The sequence below is a fragment of the Neovison vison genome, chromosome 1 (assembly GCF_020171115.1).
Source record: "Neovison vison isolate M4711 chromosome 1, ASM_NN_V1, whole genome shotgun sequence".
NCBI classification, from domain to species: domain Eukaryota; kingdom Metazoa; phylum Chordata; class Mammalia; order Carnivora; family Mustelidae; genus Neogale; species Neogale vison.
The window spans coordinates 273,884,358-273,909,746 of NC_058091.1; the positions used below are offsets into that span (position 1 = coordinate 273,884,358).

Below are 25,389 nucleotides of genomic sequence, written 5' to 3' on the forward strand. Positions count from 1 at the left end.
GTCGGAAAAGAGGGTGGGAAGTTCCTTGACCGATATTCATGGTAGCCAATAAGTGTGCGAGGCGGCTCCCATTCGTTAAAATGTGTTCCCTTGGGCGGAGATCCGTTTTCCATACACGAGCGGTTGCTCCACAAGGTGGGGCCCGTGTACTTTGGGGAAGTAAACCCCAAGCAACTAGGAGGTGGGCGCCAGGGAGGCCAAGGGAGCCCCCGGCCAATGGCAAAGCGAGAAGGATCTGATTGACGCGGGGGTTGGACTGCGCCAAGGAGACCGAGCCCCAGGGCCGCGGTGCCCTCTGGTGATGTTCAGAGGCTCCTCTGGCCCGGGCTTCCGTCCTCTTTTTTTACCCCACTTGTTGGGTCTAGGCCCTGAGGCCTTTCTCGCACCTTTTCTGCAGCTCGGTACCCGGGAAACCAAGTACGAAAGTTCCCGTTGTTTGTTTGGTTTTGTTTTGTTTTTTCTTTCTGGAGCAACTTTTTTATTTCCATGCGGCCACCTAAGAGCACTTGCTGGCTCTCACCATTAGTCAGCACTCTTGTTGGACGACAGTTTAAGAGCAAGCGAGAGGGGAGAGTAGCGCCGTCGTGTACCTGCGATCGTGTACAAAGGCAGCACGGGGAAGGTGCGGTTGAGTTTGAGAACACGGAACTCGACCCTGCTCTGGCCGGCTGGTGGGAGCCCGCTGAGTTCTTTCCCGTCTGTTGCTGCCAAGGAACCGTAGCCTGTGAGGTCTCCGCTCCGGTTGGTCCTTAATGCAACATCCTGTGCGTGTCTCCACCATTGCCATGCAGTGTTCGAGTAGCTCGGGGTGTGGGGGCTGCTTTCGCGCCGTTACGTCTTTAAAAGGTTAATTTGTCAAACTCCTACTCGGAGGCCCCAAAGGTTTCCCGGAGCACTTCAGGGGTTGAGTGGCGCTCCAGCCCGGTCCAGTCCACGTCTTTCTGTTTTACTGGGCCCTCTGTTGGTCACCACGAGCATTTTGGAAGGAAATGGTCGATTCTCATTCCAGGCATGTGATCTCCCGTTAAGTTTTGCAGAGAACTGGGGAGGAAGCACCTGGGGCGTCTGTCGGGGGAGAAGGGGCACCGGCAGCAGCCTTCTAGGATCCGGGTGCGTCCCCTCTCATTCCCTGCGCGGGGTCTGGCCCCCGATCAGACTCGCGGCCACCCCCAAGAGCCTAGTGAGAGCGTCCTTCTGGCCCCCCCAAGTTCCACTGCCCCATCGCCCAGCTCGTTCAGCATTTATGAAACTCCTATTAAGGGCTGGAATCAGAGATGATCTGGATGCCATCTCCGTTCCCCGTCGCCAGTTCAACAGACTGGGGCACTTGGCTGGGCCAGGAGCCCCGCAAAGAGGCGAACAGGCGTCCGGGAATATGAAAGCACTGGATGGAATTCAGCCCAGAGGAGAGAGCCCGCTAAAGTTTTCTGGGAGTAAAAACAACCCCTCCACCACCACCCCAAGCCCCGCAAGGATGGGGTCAGCTTTGCTAAGGAATTGGAAGTTTATTCTGACGGCAGAGAACGGCCCCTGGAAGGCTTCTTAAAGGGTGGACTCGCAGATTTCCTTTTATAAGACAACTCTCCAACTTAAAATGCTAAGGAGAACAGATTTTCAAAACTTTAAATTTACAGATTGGTAATTTAACCCAGATGGCCTGTGATAAGAGTCAAGGCTATTCTTAATCACATTTGGAGCGAATTTTAAGTGATAACAGCTCTCTGGTGAGGCTGTTTGGCAGTCACTATTAAGAATTGTGTGTATAGGGGCGCCTGGGTGGCTCAGTGGGTTAAGCCTCTGCCTTCCGCTCAGGTCCTGATTCAGGGTTCTGGGATCGAGCCCGTATCGGGCTCTCTGCTCGGTGGGGAGCCTGCCCCCTCCCCTCTGCCTGCCTCTCTGCCTACTTGTGTTCTCTGTCAAATAAATTTAAAAAAAAATTTTTTTTTACATTGTGTGTATCATCCAAAACAAAACAATAATAGTACTTATTGGTTTATAGCCACACTTTTTCACCTTTTTTTTTTTTTTAAACAAAGAAGCATATACCAGCGTGTGCAACTGCAGCATTGTCAGCTTTGTTAGAATACCAAAAAACTGGGGCACCTGGGTGGCTCAGATGGTTAAGCGTCTGGTCTTCTGCTTAGGTCCTGATCTCCACGTCCTGGGCTGCAGCCCCATATCCAGGTCTCAGCTCAGCCAGGAGTCTGCTTCTCCCTCTGCTTTTCCCCCTGCTCCTGCTCTGTCTCTCTGTCTCTCTCTCTCTCTCAAATGCATAAATAAAATCTTAAAAAAAAAAAAATACTTAGAACCTGAAAATGTAATTGCTCATCAGTTGGCAAACTGACTAACCAGTCGTGTGCATGTAATACAGAATACATGCAGCAGCTTAAAAAAGAATGAGGTAGAATATGCAGATATTGATGGGTCCCTGTTTGTTATTTGGATTGTTAACTGAAAAAAAATCAAGTTCAACAAAATGCACAGTGAAATTCCATTTAGGATTAAAAAAGCAAAAAAACAAAACTCCTGATTTCTGTATGTTAAAATCAGTATGTAAGTGCATGGGAAGAATTCTAAATTTAAAACAATACTTATTCCCCCTAAGTTGGGAGTGAAGAGGATAATGTATCATTTGAAAGCTGTGCAATGAGACTGTGTTCATATGCACTGTGTTGTGTAATGGGAAATAGGAAGAAAGAAAGGAAGGAAGGGGAATTGGGATTACCAGAGGGAGAATGAGGACAAGAACCCTCACGTGGCCATTCTTCCATTCTTCCACGGGAGAGAGCAAGCACTGGTTCTAAGGCAGGGGAGTCAGGGGAAATTTTCCCCCAGGAGACTTACAGCTTCAGTCACAGCTGGGTAGAGGGACTACCAGCGTCTAGTGGGCAGAGACCCGGGATGCACAGACTCACAGAAGAGACACCCTCCATCCTCCCCACACCACACCCCTGCCATGACGAAGGTTTTCCGGCCAAAAGCTTAACAGTGCCAAAGCTGAAACACCCTGATCTGCTTCCTGAGTCACAGAGGAGAGAGTCCCTAGCCTCCTGCTGGTCTTCCTCTCCACTGGCAAGCAAAGTCTGCATACCCCTCCTGTATACTACTTTACCCCCTTCTCCTTCTGCCAATTCTTCCCAAAGCTATGAGAATCAGAGTAGGAAGAAACCATGGCCAAGATCCCGAAAACACTCTTTAGTTGGGGGGGAGGGGGTTGGTGGTGGGGAATGTTAAGGAATGATCCTAAGACTATCAACTTGATCAGTGTTTCCCAAACGCAGCTAATCATTTATGCAGGTTGCTTAAAAATACATGCCTGGATGTGTCTTGAACCATTAAACTCTCACCTGTGAACAAAGATATAGTATAATATTCATGACAACACAGCTTGTCCTAGAAAGACAGGAAACGACCCAGGGATGGAGCTGTATGGAACTGCTCTCACAGTGGACTGTCAAGCAACCGTAGAGAAAATGAGGTGGATCTATGCGTAGCTACAGAGCGATCTGCAAAGTGCAAAATCATGGAAAGAGTAAAAAGGGGGGAGTGATGCCATGGGGCAATTATTTCTATTTCTATTACTGCGTTGCCGTAGTTGTCTCTGCACATTCCTGGATGGTTTTGCTGTGTAGGCACAGGTTATGTCTGGAAGGAGTCACAAGAAACTGTTAATGATTGCTAATGGGGAGGTGAACTTGGCCAGGGTAGAACAGCTTAGTTTTCATTCATCCAAAGTACACTTTGGTACTGATAATTTCTTTAACACGTGCATGTACTGTTTCTCAAAAGAAATTCAATGTTAAGTGTATATGTGAAGTGTAGGAACTACAAATGTGGAAACTTTGATCTTTAAAAAACAAACAGGAGGGCGCCTGGGTGGCTCAGTGGGTTAAGCCGCTGCCTTCGGCTCAGGTCATGATCTCCGGGTCCCGGGATCGAGTCCCGCATCGGGCTCTCTGCTCAGCAGGGAGCCTGCTTCCTCCTCTCTCTCTGCCTGCCTCTCTGCCTACTTGTGATCTCTGTCTGTCAAATAAATAAATAAAATCTTTAAAAACAAACAAACAAACAAACAGGATAGGGATTAAGAGTATACTTACCTTGACGAGCACCAAGTAATATATAGATTTGTTGAGTCACTATATTGTACACCTGAAACTTATATGACACAGTTTGTTAATAACATGGGAATTCAAGTAAAATAGGGGTCCCTGGCTGGCTCAGTTGGTGGAGCATGTGACTCTAGATCTCAGGGTTGTGAGTTAGAGCCCCACACTGGGTGTAGAGATTACTTAAAAATAAAATCTTCAATAAAAATAAAGTAAATTTCAAAAAGAATTCCCTTTAGGTATATGAAGGATTTTGGAAATGAAGCATCCAAGTTTTAATCAGCCTGCCTACCAGACTACTAACATCTTTTCCTTTTGCTCCTTACCATACAAAAATCTAAAGAGACCCTTTACTGGCTTAGAAACACATGACTAATTGGAGTTCTTCATTTTTGGCATTGACTGTCTGCAAGCATATCACCTTCCTGAAATGCTATGGAATAATGCTGGCTATGAGCTAGACAACCTGAATGTTCTCTATAAAGACAATCTCATTTAATGTTGACCACAACCATAGTTCTCATTTCTCAGAAACGGGCTCAGAGAGGGTAAGCAGCCAGCCCAAAGTCACACAGCTGGGGCTGGAAACTAGGACTCTCTGACTTCAAGCCCATGTTCATTTACCTACTTGTCAATATTACCCAGGGAAGAAGAATATAGCCCCGAGTAAGAAAAGGGGTTTGGCCTCCTCAGAAATCCCTGAAAGGCTGGAATAGTCCTTCACGTCCTCAAATATGCCATCAGGTAATGCTACAGAGACAGTTTTCTAGGTGGTCTGAGAATTCTGGGATCCATGGCAAATCCTTGTAAGCAGGATTTAAAAATTTTTTTAAATATGTATTACAATAGTACCCATATATAACATAAAACCCCAGAGGATGTAGTTTATTGAAAAGAACATCTTAAGAATTATGACAGTATGTCATGCGTGCTTAAAAAAATACCCAAAACTTGGGACACCTGGGTGGCTCAGTGGGTTAAAGCCTCTGCCTTTGGCTCAGGTCATGATCCCAGGGTCCTGGAATCAAGCCCCGCATCAGGCTCTCTGCTCAGCGGGGAACCTGCTTCCCTTCCTCTCTCTCTGCCTACTTGTAATCTCTGCCTGTCAAATAAAATCTTAAAAAAAAAAAAAAAAAGCAAAAACAATATATGCATATGTGTTTACCAGTGTTAGTGAAACCACAGACCAAGGTGTCGAAAGAATGTACAGCAGTTGGGGCACTGGGGTGGCTCAGTCAGTTGAGCGTCTGCCCTCTGTTCAGGTCATGATCCCAGGATCCTGGGATTGAGCCCCAGGTCAAGCTCCCTGCTCAGCAGGGAACTTGCTTCTCCCTCTTCCTCTGCCTCTCTTCCTGGCTTGTGCGTGCTCTCTCGCTCTCGCTCTCTCTCTCTCTTAAATAAAGAGAATCTTAAATAATAAAAATTTTAAAAAGAATGTACAGTAATCTGACAGTACTTCTCTTTGGAAGACATGGATAATGAGGGTTTGAAGGAAACTTTCACATTATCTGAATTGTTTAAAATGTATTAAGAAACTTTCCATGTAGGGGTGCCTGGGTGGCTCAGTTGGTTAAGCATCTCCCTTCAGCTCAGGTCATGATCTCAGGGCCCTGGGATTGAGCCCCACATCAGGCTCCCTGCTCAGTGGGGAGCCTCCTTCTCCCTCTGCCTCTGCATTTGCTCGTGCCCCCCTCCAAACAAATACATAAATAAAATCTTGGGGAAAAAAACCTTTCCATGTATTATATAATTTAAAAAGTAATGGGGCGGGGCACCTGGGTGGCTCAGTGGGTCAGCTCTGGTCATGATCCCAGGGTCCTGGGATCAAGCCCTACATCGGGTTCTCTGCTCAGCAGGGAGCCTGCTTCCCCTTCTCTCTCTGCCTGCCTCTCTGCCTACTTGTTAGCTCTGTCAAATAAATAAAATCTTTAAAAAAAAAAAAAGTAATGAGGGGGGCGCAACAGGGTGACTCAGTTGGTTAAGCATCAGACTCTTCATCTCAGCTCAGGTCATGATCTTAGGATTCTGAGACTGACCCTGTATTGGGCTCCTTGCTCAATGCAGAGTCTACTTGAGATTCTCTCTCTCCCTCTCCCTCTGCTCCTCCCCCTGCTTTTTCTCTCTCTCTCACTCTCAAATAAAATACTAAAAGAAAAGTAACTTGGCACAACGCTAAGAGTGGCTTCTGCGTACTTATTATATACCAGGCACTGAACTCAACATTTTATGAACATTGTCTTATTTCTCACAATAATGCTAATTATTGAGATAGGTCTAATTATTGTCTTTCTCTTCCAGGGAAAGAAACTGAGATTCAGAGAGGTTTATTGCCCAGAACAGCCAGGAACTGAACACAGGTTTGTCTAGCATCTCTCATTAAATAGAAAGAGCTTTAAGTCTCTGACACCTAAGAAGTCTGACAGAGAATAAAGGAGCCAGGAGACAGCATGACATATGTCCTCTGATCTTTGGGTGCGGTGCTCAGAGCACCCTAAGGTGCTAGCAAGAGCTCATGCCTTATCTGAAGAGGCTTGGGTGGTCATTTGTATACATATATCTTTTTTTAATTGAAGTATAATTGACAACTGGCAATGTCGTATTGATTTCAGGCACACCACATAGGGCTTCAACAATTCTATATGTTACTCAATGCTCACCGTGATAAATGTCACCATCTGTCACCATACGATATTACAATATTATTGACTGAATTCCCTCTGCAGTTCTTATCATTTTTATGACTTATTGTATTGTTTTCTAACATAGCTTGTTTCCACTCCTTCCAGGTGCCTGGCAAGATTATTCTGTCCTGCCCCTTTAGAGACAGGCATGACCACATGCTCTACTTTGGCTGACACAATGTGAGCAGAAGTGACACATATCTTTTCCAGGAAGAAAGGTCTTTGGAGCCAGTGATTATTTGCTGAGGTCTTCCCTCCCCACACACTAGCCCCCATATTCAGTATCATTCTGTTCAGAGAATCTCCCTCAACCTGGGTCCCTGAGGAAAAATCATTTGCACAGAAACAATCCTCCAAACTGCCCAACCTGCAATGGTCATATGACATAAACCAGGTGGAGAAATCTGTTTTTTTAAGCCTTTGAGGTTTTGTGATGGTTTGTTGCGATAGCCTTAACTGGCCTTTCTTGCCAGTTACAGATAAATTTCCAGATCTACCAGTGTTTCAGCAGACACTCAAAATCTGGATTACTCACTGTTCTTTCTTAACATTTTATTAATGATATAAAAGTGTTTGGTCCTCATTTTTTTTTAATTTATTGATTATTGGGCGCATGTGTGGCTCAGTGCGTTAAAGTCTCTGCCTTCAGCCCAGGTCGTGATCCCAGGGTCCTGGGATCGAGCCCCACATCGGGCTCTCTGCTCAGCAGGGAGCCTGCTTTCCCCTCTCTCTCTGGCTGCCTCTCTGCCTATTTGTGATCTCTGTCTGTCAAATAAATAAATAAAATCTTTTAAAAAAATTATTTATTTATCTGAGAGAGATAGAGCATGCACACGTGTGGAGGGAGGGGCAGAGGGAGAGAATCTCAAGCAGACTCCATGCCCAGCATGGAGCCTGATGTGGGGCTCAGTCTCACCACCCTGAGATCATGACCTGAGCCAAAACCAACAATGGCCGTTCAACCTATTGAGCCACCCCAGTGCCCTTTGGCTCTCAATTTTAAATATTTTATAATGAAAATATTCCAAGAGGACTATAGTTGGACACCTGGGTAGCTAAGTTAGTTAAGTGTCTGCCTTCAGCTTAGGTCATGACCCCAGGGTCCTGGGATAGAGCCCAGCATAGGGCTTCCTGCTCAGCAGAGAACCTGCTTCTTCCCTCCCCTCTGTTGCTCCCCCTGCTTGTGCACACTCTCTGTCCAATCAATAAATAAAATCTTTAAAAAATAATAAGAGGACTACAGTTGAATTTATTTTTTTTAACTTTATTTGGAATTTTTCATAAAAATGCTTTTCTTACAAAAATGCTTTTCTTGGTCTTATAGGCACAACTACATTTACATGTCAGTCTACAAATAGATTTTAAATTGTAGTAAAATACAAAGAACATACAATTTACCATTTTAACCACTTTTAAGTGTACAGTTCCCTGGCTTTAAAAGTACATTCACGTTGTTGTGCAACCAAACTCCATGTTTGTAAATGTTGTCAACTAATCGAAATATATTTTGAGCACTTGAGTACTTGAGGAACCCTTCAGGTCAGCATCACACAGTCTGCAACGATGCCTCATGCCAGGCCACCTGTGCCAAGTCTGCACCCCACATCCCCTGTGCTTTGCAGCCCACCCTGTTCCCTTACATGTACTTCTCCAAGGGCCCTTTCAGCTCAGAACCTTTGATCCCAAGCTGAGGCTTCCTTGGTGGAGAAAGCAGTGAGGCAGCTACGTGCGCCTGTGTTATAACACGACAAACAGACCCTTGCAAGGGAGAGGACAAGAGCTCACAAAGGCCTTTCTTTGCAGAGCTTGACCCCAGCACCTGCAAAAGGGCCACTCCAGGAGGTGAGGTCCAGGGAGATGGCACCACCCCGTCGTCTGTGAGCCTGTCATCTACACATGATTCCTGTCCTCACAATAACACTGCCTGCCAGAAAGGGCACATTTCCCAGCCCTGTGGTTTAGTGATAAACTGACTTATCCAAGTTTACAAGGCTATTAGGAGACTGCTGAGTGGTCTGGAGCTCGGAATTCCTGAATCCTGCTCCTTAAAAATATTTTTTTCTGTAATTCCTAATACATATTTAATATAGAAAATATGGCAAATATCCAATAATATATATTGGAATGGGTCAGGGTAGTACACATAGATCTGAAGATATGAAAACATAGTTCATCCGTCTTTGAGAGGCAACTGACTATCAAAATTGAAAATGAATAGCCATTCCACAGAAGGAATTCATTCTATGTAAACTTATAAGCAAAGATCTGTATATACGGACTGTCATTACTCATCATTATTAGCATGAAAAGATAGGAAGCCACCTGTATGTCTATCAATGGGGGACTGTATCAGGAATGTGTCAGGGGCAAGTACCAGGAAGTCTGAGTAGTTGTCGCTGAAATGAACATGGACTTACATTTCTCACCTAACAAGTCTGCAGCTGGCATGGGCTGGTGAGCACACCGACCAGCATCTCTGTGATTCTCTTGGCATTTCCGTCACGGTTGTACTCTAGATATCATGTCAGTATTCTCAGCAAGAAGGGGAAAGGAGTGGTATCTGTTCCCCTGGTGAAGAAAGCAAGAAATTTCCAGAAACCTTGTAGCAGATTTCTGCTTCTGACTCGCTGGCCAGAGCCACATCACATGGGCACACTTGGCTGAAGGGAAGATGGGAAAGTAAGTACTGAGGGTACTTGGGGATCTGGCCTCTACAGTAGCAAAAGTAAAAAGGCTGCGACTGAGTGTTGGATTAGCCAACCAATGGTATCTGTCACAGGGCCTGGTGAAATAAACTATGGTACAACTGAAAAATGTAGAATTATGTGCCTGAGAAGAATGAAGGGGATATGTATAAGTAAAAAATAAGCTCCACAATATTTTATAAAGCGAGGAAAGCAAGGTGCAAGATTCCGTGTAGATGCCTTTAGTTTGAAAAGGGGTTGTCAGGGTGGAAGGGAGACTGGCTTTTCCCTCTACACCCTTTTGTGCTATTAGACATTTTTAAAAAAGTATGTACATAGGGAGCCTGTAAGCCTGCATCCGTTCCAGATAACCTCTGTAACACTTGCTGTAGTTCCTTTCAGGCTTATTTGTATGTAAATAACAGGAATTTATACAGACATTTGCATACAGGAACTATAACCCTGCACATTTTCCTCTCTCCATTTGTCGTATCTAATGAGTTTCCATAACGCTGCCTGTCTCTGCTTCACCTCCCCTCCTCCCCCATTCTCTAGTCTCTCTTCCTCTGCCTTTCCTTTAATACCCCCCACCCCTTTTGCCCCTGCAGCGATCTTGCTTTCCTAATCCCAGTACACACTTGCTCCCAGTGTTACCTGAAGTTTGAATCTTGCCTTTACTTCACCTAAGGAAATGCCTGGCAGGTGGGAAAGAGGTGTGAAGGGTTAAGGGGTGATCATTTTGCTTGTAGGGGAGGAGTCATGGCAGGGAACCAGGAGTGATTCCAGCAATTAGAAGAGTTCTAGTATTTTTTGATGCCTATCCTGTGCCAAGCAATGTGCTAGGGAGTTTGCCTACAGTATCATATATATTCTTCCCAATAATACCATAAAGTGGGTTTCTTTGAGGAACCCCTATGTCCTGGTTGGCCTGTAACAGTCACGCTGTATGCGTACTGTCCTGGCGTCCCCTCCCACTCTCAGGAGGTTTGGATAAAAAAAATCATATAGTCACCTTAACTATCCTTGTTCTCTAAGTGAGGATATTAAGGCTTAGAGAGGTAATTGGCACATGAGAGGGCTAAAATTTAACTCTGCTCTATATGGTTCTATATGTTGTATATGGATTGAACTGTTGAGGCCTTAACCTCCAACGTGACTGTGTTTGGAGATGGGCCTTTAGGGAGTTAACAAAGGTTAAATGGGGTCTTAAGAGTGGGGCCCTAATCCAATAGGGCTAGTGCCCTTATAAAAGGAGGAAGAGATGCCAGAGTTAACTCTCTCTGCTATGTGGAAACAATAAGGATGCAGCCGTCTGCAAGCCAGGAAGAGGAACCTCACCAAGAACCGAATAGCCAGCACTTTGACCTGGACTTCCCGGCCTCCAGAACTGTGAGAACTGTGAGAAATGTGGTTTATTTCTCCCAGTCTGTGATATTTTGTTATAGCAGTCGGAGCAGACTAAGACAGACTCTCACGACCATCCTCCTTCCGTCCCCCATGCTAGACGTGGGCCTCTTCATTCAGGGCCAGTGTGAGTCAGCGACCCGTCCTGGCCTAGATTTATCCCTTCCATTTTGTGTTCCTTGAGCCTAGGCCAAGGGTGGATCCATCAGCCTTTTCCCTAAACTGAGGTAGCCAGCTTGTGGTCACTCTCTGTATCAGTGTGAGTCTAATCAGGAGAGGGAAACCACACCATAACTTGAACAAGGAGAGTTTAAAGGTTATAAAGAGTCTGTGATAATGAGGCAACAGCTAGTAACAAGAGAGCTCTAAAGACTATAGAAACAGTAGAGATACAGGAGGAGCCACTGCTGGTAGGGCCAAGGTAGTCCATAGAACATCCAAGGAAGACTCTCCCAACCCCCACGCTAGGCTGAGCTCCAGGCCTCGTGGCCCACTGAATGGCAGAGAAGTGGCTGTGATGCCATGCTTGTGGAACTTGCTAGAAATCCACCCTCTGGGCTGGAAAATTTCCCTCTAGGGTGCTGGAAAAAGCTATTCACAGAGGCACTCTACTGAAGTCAGTCTGCTATGAAAGGACACGAGGGAGGACAGACGCTGGAGGAAGCTGCTGGCTGGTAGGTACTGCCAGTCCCTGGGAACAGCAGGAGCCTGGTGCCGAGGAAGCCATCCTCAGAAGATGGGCATGGGGCAACGGACCACATGGCAAGGGCCTGGAGAGTGAGCATGCTAGAACCAGGAAGTAAATCCTTTCCCCCTCCAGTGTGTTTCCAGGACCTCTACAGACAAGCAAGGTTCAACATCCTGCCAGCGGGCAAAGGAAAAAGAAAATATTGAAAGGGTCCAGATTGGGGCACCTGGGTGGCTCAGTTGGTTAAGCTTTGGCCTTTGGCCCAGGTCATGATTTCAGAGTCCTGGGATCAAGCCCCACCATCAGGCTCCTTGCTCAGCAGAGTCTGCTTCTCTCTCTCTCTGCGGCTCCCCCTGCTTGTGCACGCTCTCTGCCAAATAAAAATCTTTTTTAAAAAATTAAAAAGGGTCTAGATCCATTTTCATAGAGCAAACGTAAAGGGTGAATTGGAAGTGAAACAATGAATAATGAGCACACTTTCTCAAAAAGCTTTCATGTATTAAAACTACAGTTTTCCTCAACCAGTGGTTCCCCAAACCCAGCAGAGGAGGGGTACTAAAAGTATACCTTGAGAGTAAGGGGCAGTGAAGTAAGGGCAAAGCCTAGAAAGCTGGGTTATTAATAAGCTGTCCAAGCAGTTCTGTTGATTCGAGCTCTCTGTAACTACAGACTCTGACAAGCAGGTTCCTTGTACTTTGCAAGGAGGGCGCACCGCCCCGATGCTCCCCTGTAAAGAGATGGGGCTGACTGCAGGCCTGTTTCTCTGTTAGTGTCTTAGAGCACCTCTGCCTTCATGGTCTTCCCCCAAGGCTGTGGATCTCATATCCTTGTCTCTTCATTTCTCCACCTCTCTTTGCGCCTGCCTCTCAAGCCCACTCTTGTCTCCCCACTTGTGCACTTGCTGTTCCCTCTGCCTCCCTCCTTCCCAAATAGCTCCTCTTCCTTCTTCCGAGGAACGTGTGCTCTCCACCCTTGACTCACATTACCTCCGCCCGGAACCGCCTCCTCCGGAACCCTGTCTCCCGCCCCCAACACACCCCAGTCTGAGTTAGAGATCCTTTCTCCGCTCCCAGGATACAGCCCTTCTAACACTGCCTTTTCACCGCCTGCTTCCTCGCCTCCCGACTGGGCGACGTCTTTCTCACGGGGGCACCTTGGGTACCCAGCCCCGCGCTGGCTCCGGGTGGGGACTCATTCACCCGAGTAAATGCGATTGTCCCTTTAGGAAGGGGCGGAGTCTGTCGTCTTGCCTGCAGGGCCCTTGTATTCCCAGCCCGTAAGACACACCTGACACGGAGCACGTGGTCTAAAAATGACCAGTAGGTGTTGGAGACCCGCCGAGCGGGCGGTGCGCGAGCCGGGGAATCTCCGGCCCCGCCCTCCACGGAGGCCAACGGCCGCCCAGCGGCTCCCGGCGCGCGAGGCCAGGGGGCAGGGCCTAACTGCCGGCCGGCCGGTGGGGGCGGGGCCTGGCGGGAGGGGCGGGTCCTCCCGGAGCCCAGCCCCGGAAGCATGGCAGCGCCAGCCCTCGGAGTCCGCAGCAGTGACGCTCCCGCACCCGACGCCGCCGCTGCCGCCGCTCCCGCACCCGACGCCGCCGCTGCCGCCGCCGCTTCCACAGCCATGCCGGTGAGTGCCTCCTGGCTCCCGCCCCGCGCAGACCCGGGCCACCGCCGATCGGCCACACGTCGCTCTTCTAAGGCTCGGGCGGAGCCGGGGCTTTTGCCTGCCTCTCTTCTCACTCTCTCCCCATCTACTGCCAGCTTCTGCGACCCTCCAGAAAATCCGATCCGAAAGGGGTTTTAATGTAGGAGTCAGGCCTCAGGACATTGGAGCTGCAAGGCCTCCAGGGGTTACAGGCCCAATTCTTCCCTGCATAGACGGGGAAACTGAGACCCAGGGAAGGGCAGAGTCGCCGAGATCACCCAGTGAGCGAGTGGCGAGCTGGACCTGGGACGTCTAGAACCCGCGCCTTCCCGGTTTGCCCCTGTCTTCGGTAATGGCTTGAAAGGGGGAATGGGGGAGGGGCGGGTGGCTGTTGCCTCCTGGACGTGGCAGGTTTTCAGAGGTACGTGGTTTTCCTTCCTTCCCTCTTCCCACTCTGGCCCATGGCGACGCTGAACTTTTCACCCATCACTTTGAACCTGAACCCATGAACCTAGGAGACGCTAAGGGACTTGCTCAAAAGTTGCCAGTTGCTCAGAGAGTTCGGGGAGGAATGAGCAGGTCTTAGGTGCCTTTGCCACTCACTCAGTCTTAATGCACAAATGTGGTTGCTCAGGGTCTCGTTTTGTAGGTAAGAAACTAAGGACTTCGGCAGGTAAAAAGAGAAGAAGCGAAGTAACTTACTGGAGGTCTCCTTTAGGCGTTGGGTGGAGTCACAATTAAGCCCCTTATCATCAGGCTCCCATCTCTCCAGGCCTGACCACTTGGGAAATAAATGCCAGACAAAAGTAGTTCTACCGGATTGAGAGTAAGCTGTGTTGCCAAGTACATCCTGCAGATCTTGGTTGGGGTCATGTGGTGTTAAGCAGTTTCCCTCAGGTGCCTAGTTTATGGCTCTGCTTCACAGGGATACCCAGAGGTGTCCCTCAGATGCCCTGTGTCTTAGCAGCCTAGCTTTTGGGAGCTGGCAGGTAACCCAGAGGCCCCCTGGGCCGAGTCACAAACATCTCAGGTGTCATTTCTCTTGGGCCTTGCCAGGTGCCTTGAGACAGATCCTCAGACAGCACAAAGTATGGACAAAGAAGCTGACATTATCAGCCCTCCTACTTGAGCAAAGCTGCCTGTGGCAATGTTAGGAGGACAGCATTAATCGGCCTGCGACTGGGATAGTTGAGGTCACAAGCATTTCGGAGAGGGTGGCAGTGAGGGAAAGGCCAGCATCAGGATCACTCTATTGTGTGTTCACTTCTGGAGATTTGGACAAGTGGCCCTCCAGAGCAGATGGTCAGAATGAAGAGGGCACTTGGCACCGTATCACAAGATGAGCAACTGCAGAAAGGAGTCTATTAGTCAAGGGGCTGTGGTCAAAACCGGTCAGAGTGTCATCTGAGAGTTAGACAAAAATTTGGAATCTCGGAAGCCTCTTTGAAAAACCTGTGCCCTTGCTTCTCACCCGGGTGACCTTGGGCAAGCCGCTTTACTTCTCTGTGCCTTTGTTTCCTCATCTGTAAAATGGGGGGGGGGTAAAATCTAACCTCAAAGGACTCTTAGTATTACCTGGAAAAACACCAGTAAAATACGTAGCATAGCCACTGACCTAGCTCATCCCCAAGAAACGGTAGCTCTGATGTCGACCTAGGACAAGTCGGGTGGAACTAGAGGTGGGCAGGTGCTAACCCCATTTTAACAAGGACCGCCTTTTAACAAGTGGTTAAAAGTTTAGGCTCTGAAGACATTTTCAGTCTCGGCTTGGTTCCCTCACTACCTGTGTCACCCCCCAGGGAGTGACCTAACCTCTGAATCTCAGCTCCCTTGTCTGTCAAGAAAGGATAATAATGGCCATCTCATGGGAACTTTGTGATGATTAAACAAAGTAATGTGTGCAGAGTGTTTAGAACAATGCCTGGCACGCAGTCTGCATTCAAATATTAGTATTAGTAAACTCCTAATCAACTTTGTATTCAAAGACTCAATATCCTGGTTATTTGAGAAAGACTTCCTTCTCTGGGAGGGAGCCGGACAAGGTGACGCCACTGCATTTCTGTCCTTCCAGTTCTGAGATTCTGTTAAAGAATTGCACAGTTCACTGAACTTTTTCATTGCTTTAAAGAACCTTACAGGTGACAGGCCTGTCTGAGGGGCTGAGGCGATTGGGGGCTGGCTTGGGATTCTCTGTAAAGAATGGATTACTCTCTCCTTAAGTAGATTTTCTGCCACCCCCAAATTGACTCGAGCAACCCCGAGTCGAGGGGAAGAGCACTAAATTGGAACATTTGCCCCCCAGAAGCCGCCTCCTGGCTTCTGACCTCTACTGTGGAGGATGAAAGGAGACCTGCGCTCTTGAGGCCGCAGCAGAAGGCTTCACAGGTGTGTTGGGATAGGTTCTTGGGCGCCTATCCCCGTGCCTGTTCACGAGGTGTCCCGTTGCCTGAGCTCCTGATGAGGGGGTCACAGGGTGGCCCCTGGGAGTGCTGTCAGTTGCTCCACCGCTCGCAAAATGTCCCTGGAGCCAGGAAAACCTGGGTTCACATCCCTGCCTCGGCACAGACTCACCCGTGACTGTGGGGAGCTCTGTAAACCCCTGGGAACTTTCCTCTGGAGTAAAACAGGGTCTCTAGCTCCCTTTCCAAGCCGAGGGAGAACTGAGATTCTGTGTACAGAGCATTTGGCGCACAGCAGCACTCAATATTTAGGTCTCATGTAGGTCTTGCAAGCCCTTTAAGTCTTTGGATGGGCATCCAGGTGCAAACCATTGACAAATCTGGATTGTCTACTGGTTATTACAGAGCAGGAGTCAGCCCACTTTTTCTTAAAGGGCCAGGTGAATTTTTTTAATTTTTATTTTATTTTTAAAAGATTTTATTTACTTTATTTGAGAGAGAGACACAGGGAGAGCAGGAACACAAGCAAGGTCCGTGGGAGAGGGAGAAGCAGGCTTCCCGCTGAGCAGGGAGATCCCGATGTGGGGCTGGATCCCAGGATCCTGGGATCATGACCTGAACCGAAGGTGGAGGCTTTTAGCCGCCCAGCCGCTCCCAAAGTGAATACTTGAAATGCTTTAGGCTTGAGGAACCATGTAATCCCTTTATTACTACTCAGCTCTGCCATTCCATTGTGAAAGTAAGCCAGTGGTCTTAGCAGTGTTCCAATAAAACTTTATAAAACCAGCTCACTGGAGCACCTGGGTGGCTCACTGGGTTAAGCCTCTGCCTTGTTGTAGTCACAGAATAAGCTAAAGGAATAAGAGGTATTTAACATAGAAGAAAAGAAAAACTAGCCATTTTCTTTAAGGCAGGTTTTGCAGATTTGGCCTCAGTAAAATAGTGAAAAAACCAAACTCTTAGCTCTTGGTCTTAGTTTCCCCTGGACAGCATGATAATAAGCCAGACCCAAACATGTTCTGAGACTTGGAAAGAGCTTGAGAAGCCATTAGTCCAGTTTTTCTCAGGTGTGTGGCTTTGCCTCCCTGTGTCTCCCCAGTGGGTTAAAAATGGAGAGAGCCCCAGGGCCTAACCCAGAGCCTCAGAGCTGATAGAGGCAGCTGCTTGCTGAGTTCCATGTCCTCAAGTCCCCAAGGGATACTTCTGTGCACTGAGGTTGAGAGAACTTGAGTCAGCTAATACCTTTTCGGTAAGGTAAGGTGAACGGGGCCCTTAAGGAAGAAGGATTTTTTTTTTTTAAGCACGGGGATTTTTGCCTAAGGTCTTCCAGCAAGAAACATTGCTATGTCCAGAATTCCAGTTGAGGTAACAAATCTGGAATATTTTGGAATGCTTGGGTGCCTGGGTGGCTTCATCAGTTAAGCATCTGCCTTGGCTCAGGTCATGATCCCAGGGTCCTGGAATCAAGCCCTGCCCAGTAGGGAGTCTGCTTCTCCTTCTCCCTCTGCCCCTTCTCCCACTCATGCTCACACACTCTGTCTGTCTCTGTTTCTCTCAAATAAATAAGTAAAATCTTAAAAAAAAAAAAAAACCACTTTGGAATGCTCCATGAAACATGTAGCCATTGTGGTTTGAAGTGAGAGAAAAGAGGGCTGTGAAACAGGTTAATAATAACCTAATGGAGACTACTAGCAGGCTCCAAGCTCTCAAAGTTTGTTATCTATTGCTCCTGAGTAATGACCCCAAACCTCAGTGGTTGGAAAGGTAAACGTTTATTAATTCTTAGTTTCTGAGAGCCAGGAATCTGGGGGCAGTTCTCTGGGGTGTCCCTGGCACGGGGTCTCTGATGAAGCTACATGAAGATGTCTGCCAGCTGTGAAGGAGCATCTGCTTCCACAATGGCTTCCTCTCAGGGGCTCACCATGAGCCTCTCTCCATGGGATTGCTTGAGGTCTTTAGGATGTCTTAGCCAGCCTCCTCCAAAGAGAGAGCAAGGAAGAAGCCCAAGACCTGACCTCAGAAGTCACATAACATCCCTTCAGCCATATTCTGCCAGACACAACCCAGAGCGCCTCAGCCAGCTGTGTCAATCATCTGCTCAAGCAAAAAAAAAAAAAAATGCAGTAAGCACCTACTGTATGCAGCGGCTGCTCAAGGCTCGGGTCGTAGCAGTGAACTGAACAACACTTGCCATTAGGCCCTTGAAGACTATAGGATGTTGAGCCCAGATGAAGAGTTGAGGAGTCTGGTGCCTTTACTGGCCCAGCGTCCAACCCATTGGGAGCCTAGGCAGATCCCTTCTTTCCCAGGACTCAAGGTGCTGCCCCTGACCATGAGGCACATGGTTGAGAGCAGTGATCTTCGTGTATCGGAATACCAGAGACACTCACTAGCCATGACGGATGCCCCAGCCCACACTTGTTGATGAGAATTTGTAGTTTTTCCCAGGTGGTTCTAATGCAGAAGATGATCTTTTGATGCATGAATAAGACCAGATCAGCATGGCTCAGAGTGCACGGGCCCACCCATGACAGAGTTACCCGTGGTCTTGAGACCACCCTGTAGCTCAAGAATCAAGATTTTGAAGGTAAGACTAGAAGTAGCATTTTTTAAAACTAGCTTCCCGGGCATCATGTGCTAGACACTGCTGAAGGCCTTATAGGGATTATCTCATTCAATACAACAAAGTATGAGATGGAGAAACCTTTACTTAACTCCACTTTGTAACAGAGTGGGGCTCAAAAACAGGCTAGTGGTGAGTCTGATGACAGCCAGATCTTGCCCTGTCTTGCTGCGCTCTGTCTTGGCCCCTGGGTGGGCCTGTGTGCTGCTGTGGTGTGTGGATCGTGCCGCAGGACTGGCTCATGGTCCCCTTTGTTCGTTTCAGAAGCACGAGTTCTCCGTGGACATGACCTGTGAAGGCTGCTCCAATGCGGTCAGCCGGGTGCTCAACAAGCTGGGAGGTGAGTGAGGGGCCCTTTGTTAGGGGTCAGGTGGGAGAGGCCAGTGCGTGCAGCCACGGAGCTGGAGGAGCTTGAGTTGGAGCTGATAATAACAGGAAAACTAACATGTATCAAGTACATACTTAGCATGTGCCCAGTACTCTGCTTGGTGGCTCTGTGGACTGCATCATCTATTCCTCACCAGAGCCATTTAGGTGGCTCCTTGGACTGTCTCCATTATAAGCGGGGGGAACTGAAGTTCAGAGAGGTTGAGTGACTTTGCTGAGATCACACAATCAGTAAGCAGCAGAGCTGGGATTTGGCCACACGGTCCTGGCAGCACTAGTTAATATGTTGGTGATCTTCGGTGTGATCGTTTTGGATACGATATATTGGAGTGTCATTTTTCTGTTAATGTTTAGAAAATTGTAGTTGTTTTTAAAAATGAACTTTGACTCAAGTCGTGTGCAGAAGTCCTAAAGTGCTGCTTCTGGACATATTTAGAAAACAGTTATTCTCATCCAGCGCCCTCAGTTCCCAACTGGGGAAACTGAGGCCCAAAGAGGGCTGGGGTCTGGCCCTGGGGCTCTTTGAGGTAATGACTGAGCTGTGATCAGAGTTCTGGGAGTGCTGGGCAATCAGTCTTCGAAGGTTTTTCACATTTAAAGCCCTAGATAATTCCCAGATTTCTGAGGGCTTCCATGTGGATGTGATCCCATGAGCACTCGGAGCATTCCTCTGAGCTGGCCTTTCCATCTGTGGAATGGGGGTGTTGACACCAGAGCTTGGGAGGGAAGGGACTTTCCCAAAGTGAGTCAGTGGTGGCTTCTAGTCCTGGAAGCTGGAATCTTAATTTGAAAGCCTCTGCAGCAGTAGGAAAATCCTGGCTGCTGACTTGCCATGTGACTGTGGCCTCGTCTCCCTGGGGCCGGAGTCTCCCTAGCTGCGTGTAGGCATGTCAGTGTACGTCAGCTTCTGCTGTGAAACTCTTCTCAGAAGCCCCTCCAGGTATGACATGGCATGTTCTGGATGAAGTGAGGGGTCACGGCCAGCCTGCTTTCGCTCTTGATGGCTTGAGGACACCCAACCGGGAATCTGGGCTCAAGGAGCATAGTTTGAAACCCACTGGGTTAGATGATCCCGGACTTTCTTGCAGCTGTATGATGCCACCAAAATATATATCCCAAAGGGGAAGGAGATACTTTGAACCAAAACACAAAAATCCAGTGTGCGGCGAGGACACGATACATTTTTTTTCTCCCTCAGTTTCTGTCAGATACAAATTCAGACATTATGACTAAATCTGTGCCATGGGCTTTTGAAGGCTCTTTGATGTTTGGGGATCTCCCTTTGAACTTGGACGGTTTCTCTCCATCTTTCACAACTGTCCCCACTTGGGTGGCCTCTTAAGGTGTGTCATAAGGATTAGTTGGAGACTTAGATGAGCAGTGCTAGGCCTGAGGAATCCCAGCTAATGGCATATGTGAGCTGGAGAGACCATAGGGGCTGGCCACCCCCAATTCTGTCATGTACAGATGGGGAAACTGAGGCCTAGAATGGGCAGCATCCGCCTATAGTCATCCAAGTCAGTGGTGAAGCCAGGCCTAGAACCTGTAAGGGCTTTCCCTCTTCATTCCATCGTCTCAACAAGACACGTTCTAGGTATTTCCGTGGAGTGCTCTGGGTGGGGGGGGAGGGGGAAGGGAGGGTGCCTTGAAGTTGGCACACCCCTTTAGGAGGGTGGTTTTACAATATCAGCATTTAAAATGTGCCAGTCCATTGCTCACCAATTTCCATTCTGTAAATTCATGGTATAGAAATATCTTCACAAGTTTTATATGTTCTGGTATATTTACTGTACCATTGCAGCAGGGGACCAAGTGGATGTACAGGGCGTCCACACTTTGGAATGTAGTGTAGCTATTAAAGAGAGAATGCTGTAAGTCTGTATGTACTAAGATGGCAAGATCCCCTGGACACTGGAAAGTGAAATATAGCAAGACCAGTGTATGTAGTATGATGCCGTTTGGGGGAATTACTTTTTAATTGTCTGTCTGCAAGAAGAACTGGGTAAATGCCATGCTGTTTTAGTGACTTCTGGAGGCCTTCTACTTTCTGGTTTTATTCAGAAATATTTCCTTTTTTTTTTTTTTTTAATGGTGTTTCTGTATTAATTATTATTTTTTTAAAAGACTTTATTTATTTATTTGACACACACAGAGAGATCACAAGTAGGCAGAGAGGCAGGCAGAGAGAGAGGAGGAAGCAGGCTCTCTGCTGAGCAGAGAGCCCTATCCCAGGACCCTGGGATCATGACCCGAGCCAAAGGCAGAGGCTTTAACCCACTGAGCCACCCAGATGCCCCTGTATTAATTATTTTTGAAATAAAAAGAAAAGAAAACTTAAAAGAAGCCCCAGTGTTGAGCAGGGATTGGCAAACTATAGTCTGTAGGTCAAATCTAGCCCACAGGCTGTTTTTGTACAGCTGAGAACAGTTTTTACATTTTTAAAGGGGCATAAAAGCAATACACAGAGAGAGAACACCATGCAGCTGAGTCCATGTGGCCCCAGATGCCTAAAACATGACTCTGGTTCTTTATAGGAAGAGTTTGCTGATCCCTGACATGGAGGAAAGGGGAAAGTGGTTGTGAGTCCGAACTCTGGAGCCTGAACTCTCTGGCTCTGACTGGGAGGATCTCTGCTTCCTCCCCACATACCCCACTTCCCTTTTCCTGCAGGAGTTGAGTTTGACATTGACCTGCCCAACAAGAAGGTTTGCATCAGCTCTGACCACAGCGTGGACATTCTGCTGGAGACCCTGGAGAAAACAGGAAAGGCTGTTTCCTATCTCGGCCCCAAGTAGCAAGGGCTCAGATCCCTGGGCCCAAGATGGACCAAAGGGAGCAGGTGGGTGAGGCCCCAGCCCTCATGCAACATATTCATTATCTGATGCAAATCTTGCGTTCAGGGAGTCCTCAGGAGCCCCCTGAGAGTATGCAGAGCATTGTGATATGTCTCCCAGGGTCCCTTTCTTGACTTGGGGAGTGCATCTCATGATCATCAGGGTTTAAGTGTAGAGTATATGAGACTAAGCATTCCTTTGATAAACTGTCGCATCCGAGAGGACACCTGTGCCCCAGACCTCATGCTTCTGTGCAGTGACCAGGTAAGTTAATTCAACTTGGCCTCTCTCCCTGCTCGGAACCGCCGTCAGCTTCCTGAGCATGGCCGCAGCCCCAATGGTACAGAAGCAATCCTCCATGTCCAAGCTGGAGGACACGTCCCCTTTAATTGTCCACAGCGCAGAGGCATGCAAGTGTGGCACTGTGCCGGACTGTTCACTATGGGACCAGGACAGTCCTCATTTAGCGATCTAACACCTCTTCAGAATCCTTCACGGCACAGCCCTCCCTGGCCATCACTGCCCTTGTCCTGCTTGAATCGCAGTGACTGCCACGTCCCTCCTCTCGTTCGGCGCTCAGTGCCACTGAGAAACATGAGGCCCGGAGAGGGGAGGGGACTTGACCCAAGCCCCACACAGTAGAGTGGCAGAGGCAGGATGAGAGGCATCCTGATTCGGAGTTCTGTCGTGGCCAGTGATCTTATCACCTGTGCATGGGCCCACAAGAGCCCCCCAGACAGAGGCCAGCTACAGGGCACTGGTGGTCTATGGCCATGTCCTGTGTATGGGTTGACGTCACATGCAGGTCATGTCAGATGCGTCTGTGTTCCTCATGCTCTTTCTGACAGCCCATGGTCAGGGATGAGCCCAGGATGACTAATGATGTCCTCATTTCACGCTGTGACTTTGAATTCTTCTTACGTTATGGAGACTCTTCCAGCTATAGAATGGGGCCACAACCTCTATCCTATTTTCCTGCTGTTTGGGGGTTACTGGGAAATCCTTCTGAAAGTGAAGGCCGACCCTCAGGGAGAAGATAATGTTTCCATCATGCTGCGCATCAGTGCTGGTCAATGGTTCCTGCATCCTGAGGGGTTCTGCAGGAGAGTGTGGGTGGAGCTCTGGGCTTCTCTGCCTTATCCCTGGTCATCCGCCCTGTTTCATACGAGGCCTCCGTGTCAGGTTATAAGGTTGTGGTTGATGAAAGTGCTCTGAAGAGACAGGATGGAGGGAAGGAAGAGTCAGAACTTCCTGAGTAGGCAAATCACATGGGGGAGCCCCAACACAGACCCCTTGCATTGGAGACTCCTGGCCTGAGCCTGTGAATCTTGTTCAGCAAAAACAGTAATACCTGCCAGTTGTAAACTGTGGGTAACTTGATGGGTCTCCTTTTCATAGTAGTTTTTTTTTTTTAGATTTTGTTTATTTATTTGACAGACGGTGAGAGAGGGAACACAAGCAGGGGGAGTGGCAGAGGAAGAAGCAGGCTCCCCGCTGAGACCCATGTGGGGCTCTGCAGGGCTCCATCCCAGGATCCCAGGATTATGACCTGAGCTGAAGGCAGATACTTAATGACTGAGCCGCCCAGGTGCCCCTTCTCATAGTAGTTTTTAAATTTATGGAGGTGAAAGTCACATAACATTATTTAGTGGATTCAATGCATTCATAATGTTGTGCAACTCTGGCTTCAAATCTTTATCAGCCCAGAAAGATACCCTGAGCCACTGTCCACTGCCCTTTCTCCCAGCCCCTGGGAGCTGCTAAGCTGCATCTGGCCTCTCGACTTGCCTCTTCTGGATGGTTCATGTCAAGAGAACCACACAATTTCACTTAGCATAATATTTTCAGGATTCATCCAAGCTGTACCACGGATCAGCACTTTTATTCCTTTCTATGGCTGAATAATTCTCATAGTTTTTAATTTATTTATCTTTGCTTTTTTATTATGGAAGTTTTAAACATACGAGTAGTAAAATGAACCCTGTGTACCCATTATCCAGATCCACTGATAAATCTGCTCTGTTTCATCTCTGCCCATTATTTTGAAGCATATTCTGGATACCAGCTAATTGTATCTGGGCAAGCATGTCAGCAAGCATGTGTAATACGGAAAGGCTCCCGCAGACTCAGAGGCACAGTACTTGGTGAGACTCACCTGTGGAGCTTTCCCCCACATATCCTGGCAGCATCTCGTCTCCGTCTGGTTTAAGACGCTCCCCAGTGATGGGTTTGAAGCCAGGCGTGAGAATCAGCATTTCTGGGTCATAGAGTCATCTTGACTATCTGTTCATCAGCAGATTGGTTTGCTTGTGATTTTGTTCACGGACTTCCCAGTGTAAACTAAAACGGGACAGGGAGCACCATCCCGGGTGCCCTAGAAGTCCCCCAGAAGAAGGCGGCAGAGATCTGCTTTAGTGAGATTAGTGGGTTCCAACCTACCGGAGTATGACAGCTGTGGTGGGAGTAGAGTGCAGGGCAGAACACTGGGTGCCAGTTCTGCTCCAGCGTCTGGGTTTCCCACGACACCTCCCACAAGCGCCCCTTAGTGAAAACTCTGCCCCTTTTGCAATACCCGCACATGCACAGCAGATGGCGCTTTCGTTCCACTTAACTTCTCGTCTCTTCCAGGCTGCTGATCGGAGACCCGGGTCCTGGCAATCCTACTCAGCGATGGCAGTTCTTGCAGAGACCCTCACTTGCCCTGCTCCTCTCTAGCTTCCCTGCAATAAAGTTGAGCCACTTTTGTTGGAGGCATTGTCTCTTGCAATGTCTGGATGTTACTTGCTTACATGCTACGAAGGAGTTATTACGACATTTACTTGGGTTGGGGTTCTCAGGGCTCCTCAGCGGGAGCACCAGGCCTGACTGGTGATTCTTTGCTCTGGGATCTTGGGCAAGTCACTTCCCTCTCTCTGCACGTCACCTTTCCCATCTACTAAGTGAACATACTGGGGCAGATGGGTGATCCCCTTTGTTTTCAATATTTTGAAAGACTTCTATCATCAGGTGCATGGCATTGAAGGGATATTAAATCTTTTTTTTTTTTTTAAGATTTTATTTAATTATTTGACACAGAGAGAGAGAGATCACAAGTAGGCAGAGAGGCAGGCAGAGAAAGGGGGGGAAGCAGGCTCCCTAACAAGCAGTGAGCCCGATGGCAGGGCTAGATCCCAGGACCTGAGATCATGACCTGAGCTTAAGGCAGAGGCTTAAACCCCTGAGCCACCCAGGTGCCCCGAAGGGATGTTAAATCTTATAGCAGTTAGAATAGTGGGTAGAGCCTTGAGGACAGACTGCCTGAGACAGAGTCCAAGCTCCAGTACCTTCCAGCTGGGCCACTTAATTTCTTGGTGTGCACAGGCATAAAATGTGATAATAGCATCCCTATAAATGGTGGCCGTGTGGAGTAAATGAGGTGAAATGTGTAAACCACTTCAAGTTGTGCTTAACCAGTTAGACAGGAAACACTTTTCACACATTTGTGTGTATTTCATTAATTATAGGTCTACAGAAAATGACACAATTCCAGTCAGCCAATAAATTTTTAAATTAGTGTCTCAGAGTTCATTCAATTTTGTCAAAACAAAGGGGATGTTTTACTGTGTAGCTTTATATTTTATTGAAAAATGTATATTTCTTTAAACCAGAAGTTCTCAAACTTTTATTGTCTTCGGACACTTTCATACTCATAAAAAGTATCATTGTGTATCTCAAAAAGCTTTTGGTCATGTAGGTTATGCTTTGTTAGAAATTAAATTTTCGAAATGCAAGAATACACAAGCACACATTCCATTAGCCACCGGGACCAGATGAAGCCATTGCACATCATTTAGATTCTGGAAAATTTCACTGTATGATAGTAAGTGAAAGGAAAAGGCATCTTATGAAAATAGTTTTTCCCCCCTTTGCCTTCTGAAAGGATTTTGGGTGCCCCAC

At 47.8% G+C, this 25,389-nt stretch overlaps 1 protein-coding gene and 1 long non-coding RNA gene across 3 annotated transcripts; both read left to right on the forward strand.

Moving 5' to 3' along the window:
- The first annotated feature begins 150 nt into the window (after positions 1-150).
- LOC122893771 lies at positions 151-7,376 on the forward strand. The gene is made up of 3 exons (XR_006381681.1): positions 151-764; positions 6,405-6,463; positions 6,893-7,376. It is a non-coding gene; the product is annotated as an uncharacterized LOC122893771 (long non-coding RNA).
- A 5,698-nt stretch (positions 7,377-13,074) lies between these two features.
- Positions 13,075-24,203, forward strand: ATOX1 (antioxidant 1 copper chaperone). 2 transcript variants are annotated; one of them, XM_044231034.1, is made up of 4 exons: positions 13,075-13,192; positions 18,497-18,572; positions 21,290-21,458; positions 24,082-24,203. In XM_044231034.1, exons 1-3 carry the CDS (start codon positions 13,076-13,078, stop codon positions 21,412-21,414), a joined length of 318 nt encoding a protein of 105 aa, XP_044086969.1. In that variant the 5' UTR covers position 13,075; the 3' UTR covers positions 21,415-21,458; positions 24,082-24,203. The 2 variants fall into 2 exon arrangements, with proteins under 2 accessions (XP_044086969.1, XP_044086976.1); XM_044231041.1 differs by lacking the exon at positions 13,075-13,192 and adding an exon at positions 18,082-18,196.
- The last annotated feature ends 1,186 nt before the right edge of the window (positions 24,204-25,389 follow it).

Bases quoted from the DNA above. Each gene is read 5' to 3' on its own strand.
- ATOX1 (XM_044231034.1), top strand. From the start codon at position 13,076: ATGGCAGCGCCAGCCCTCGGAGTCCGCAGCAGTGACGCTCCCGCACCC. The intron at 13,193-18,496 runs GTGAGTGCCTCC...TGTTCGTTTCAG, and splicing joins CCGCTTCCACAGCCATGCCG to AAGCACGAGTTCTCCGTGGA. The intron at 18,573-21,289 runs GTGAGTGAGGGG...CTTTTCCTGCAG, and splicing joins GGTGCTCAACAAGCTGGGAG to GAGTTGAGTTTGACATTGAC.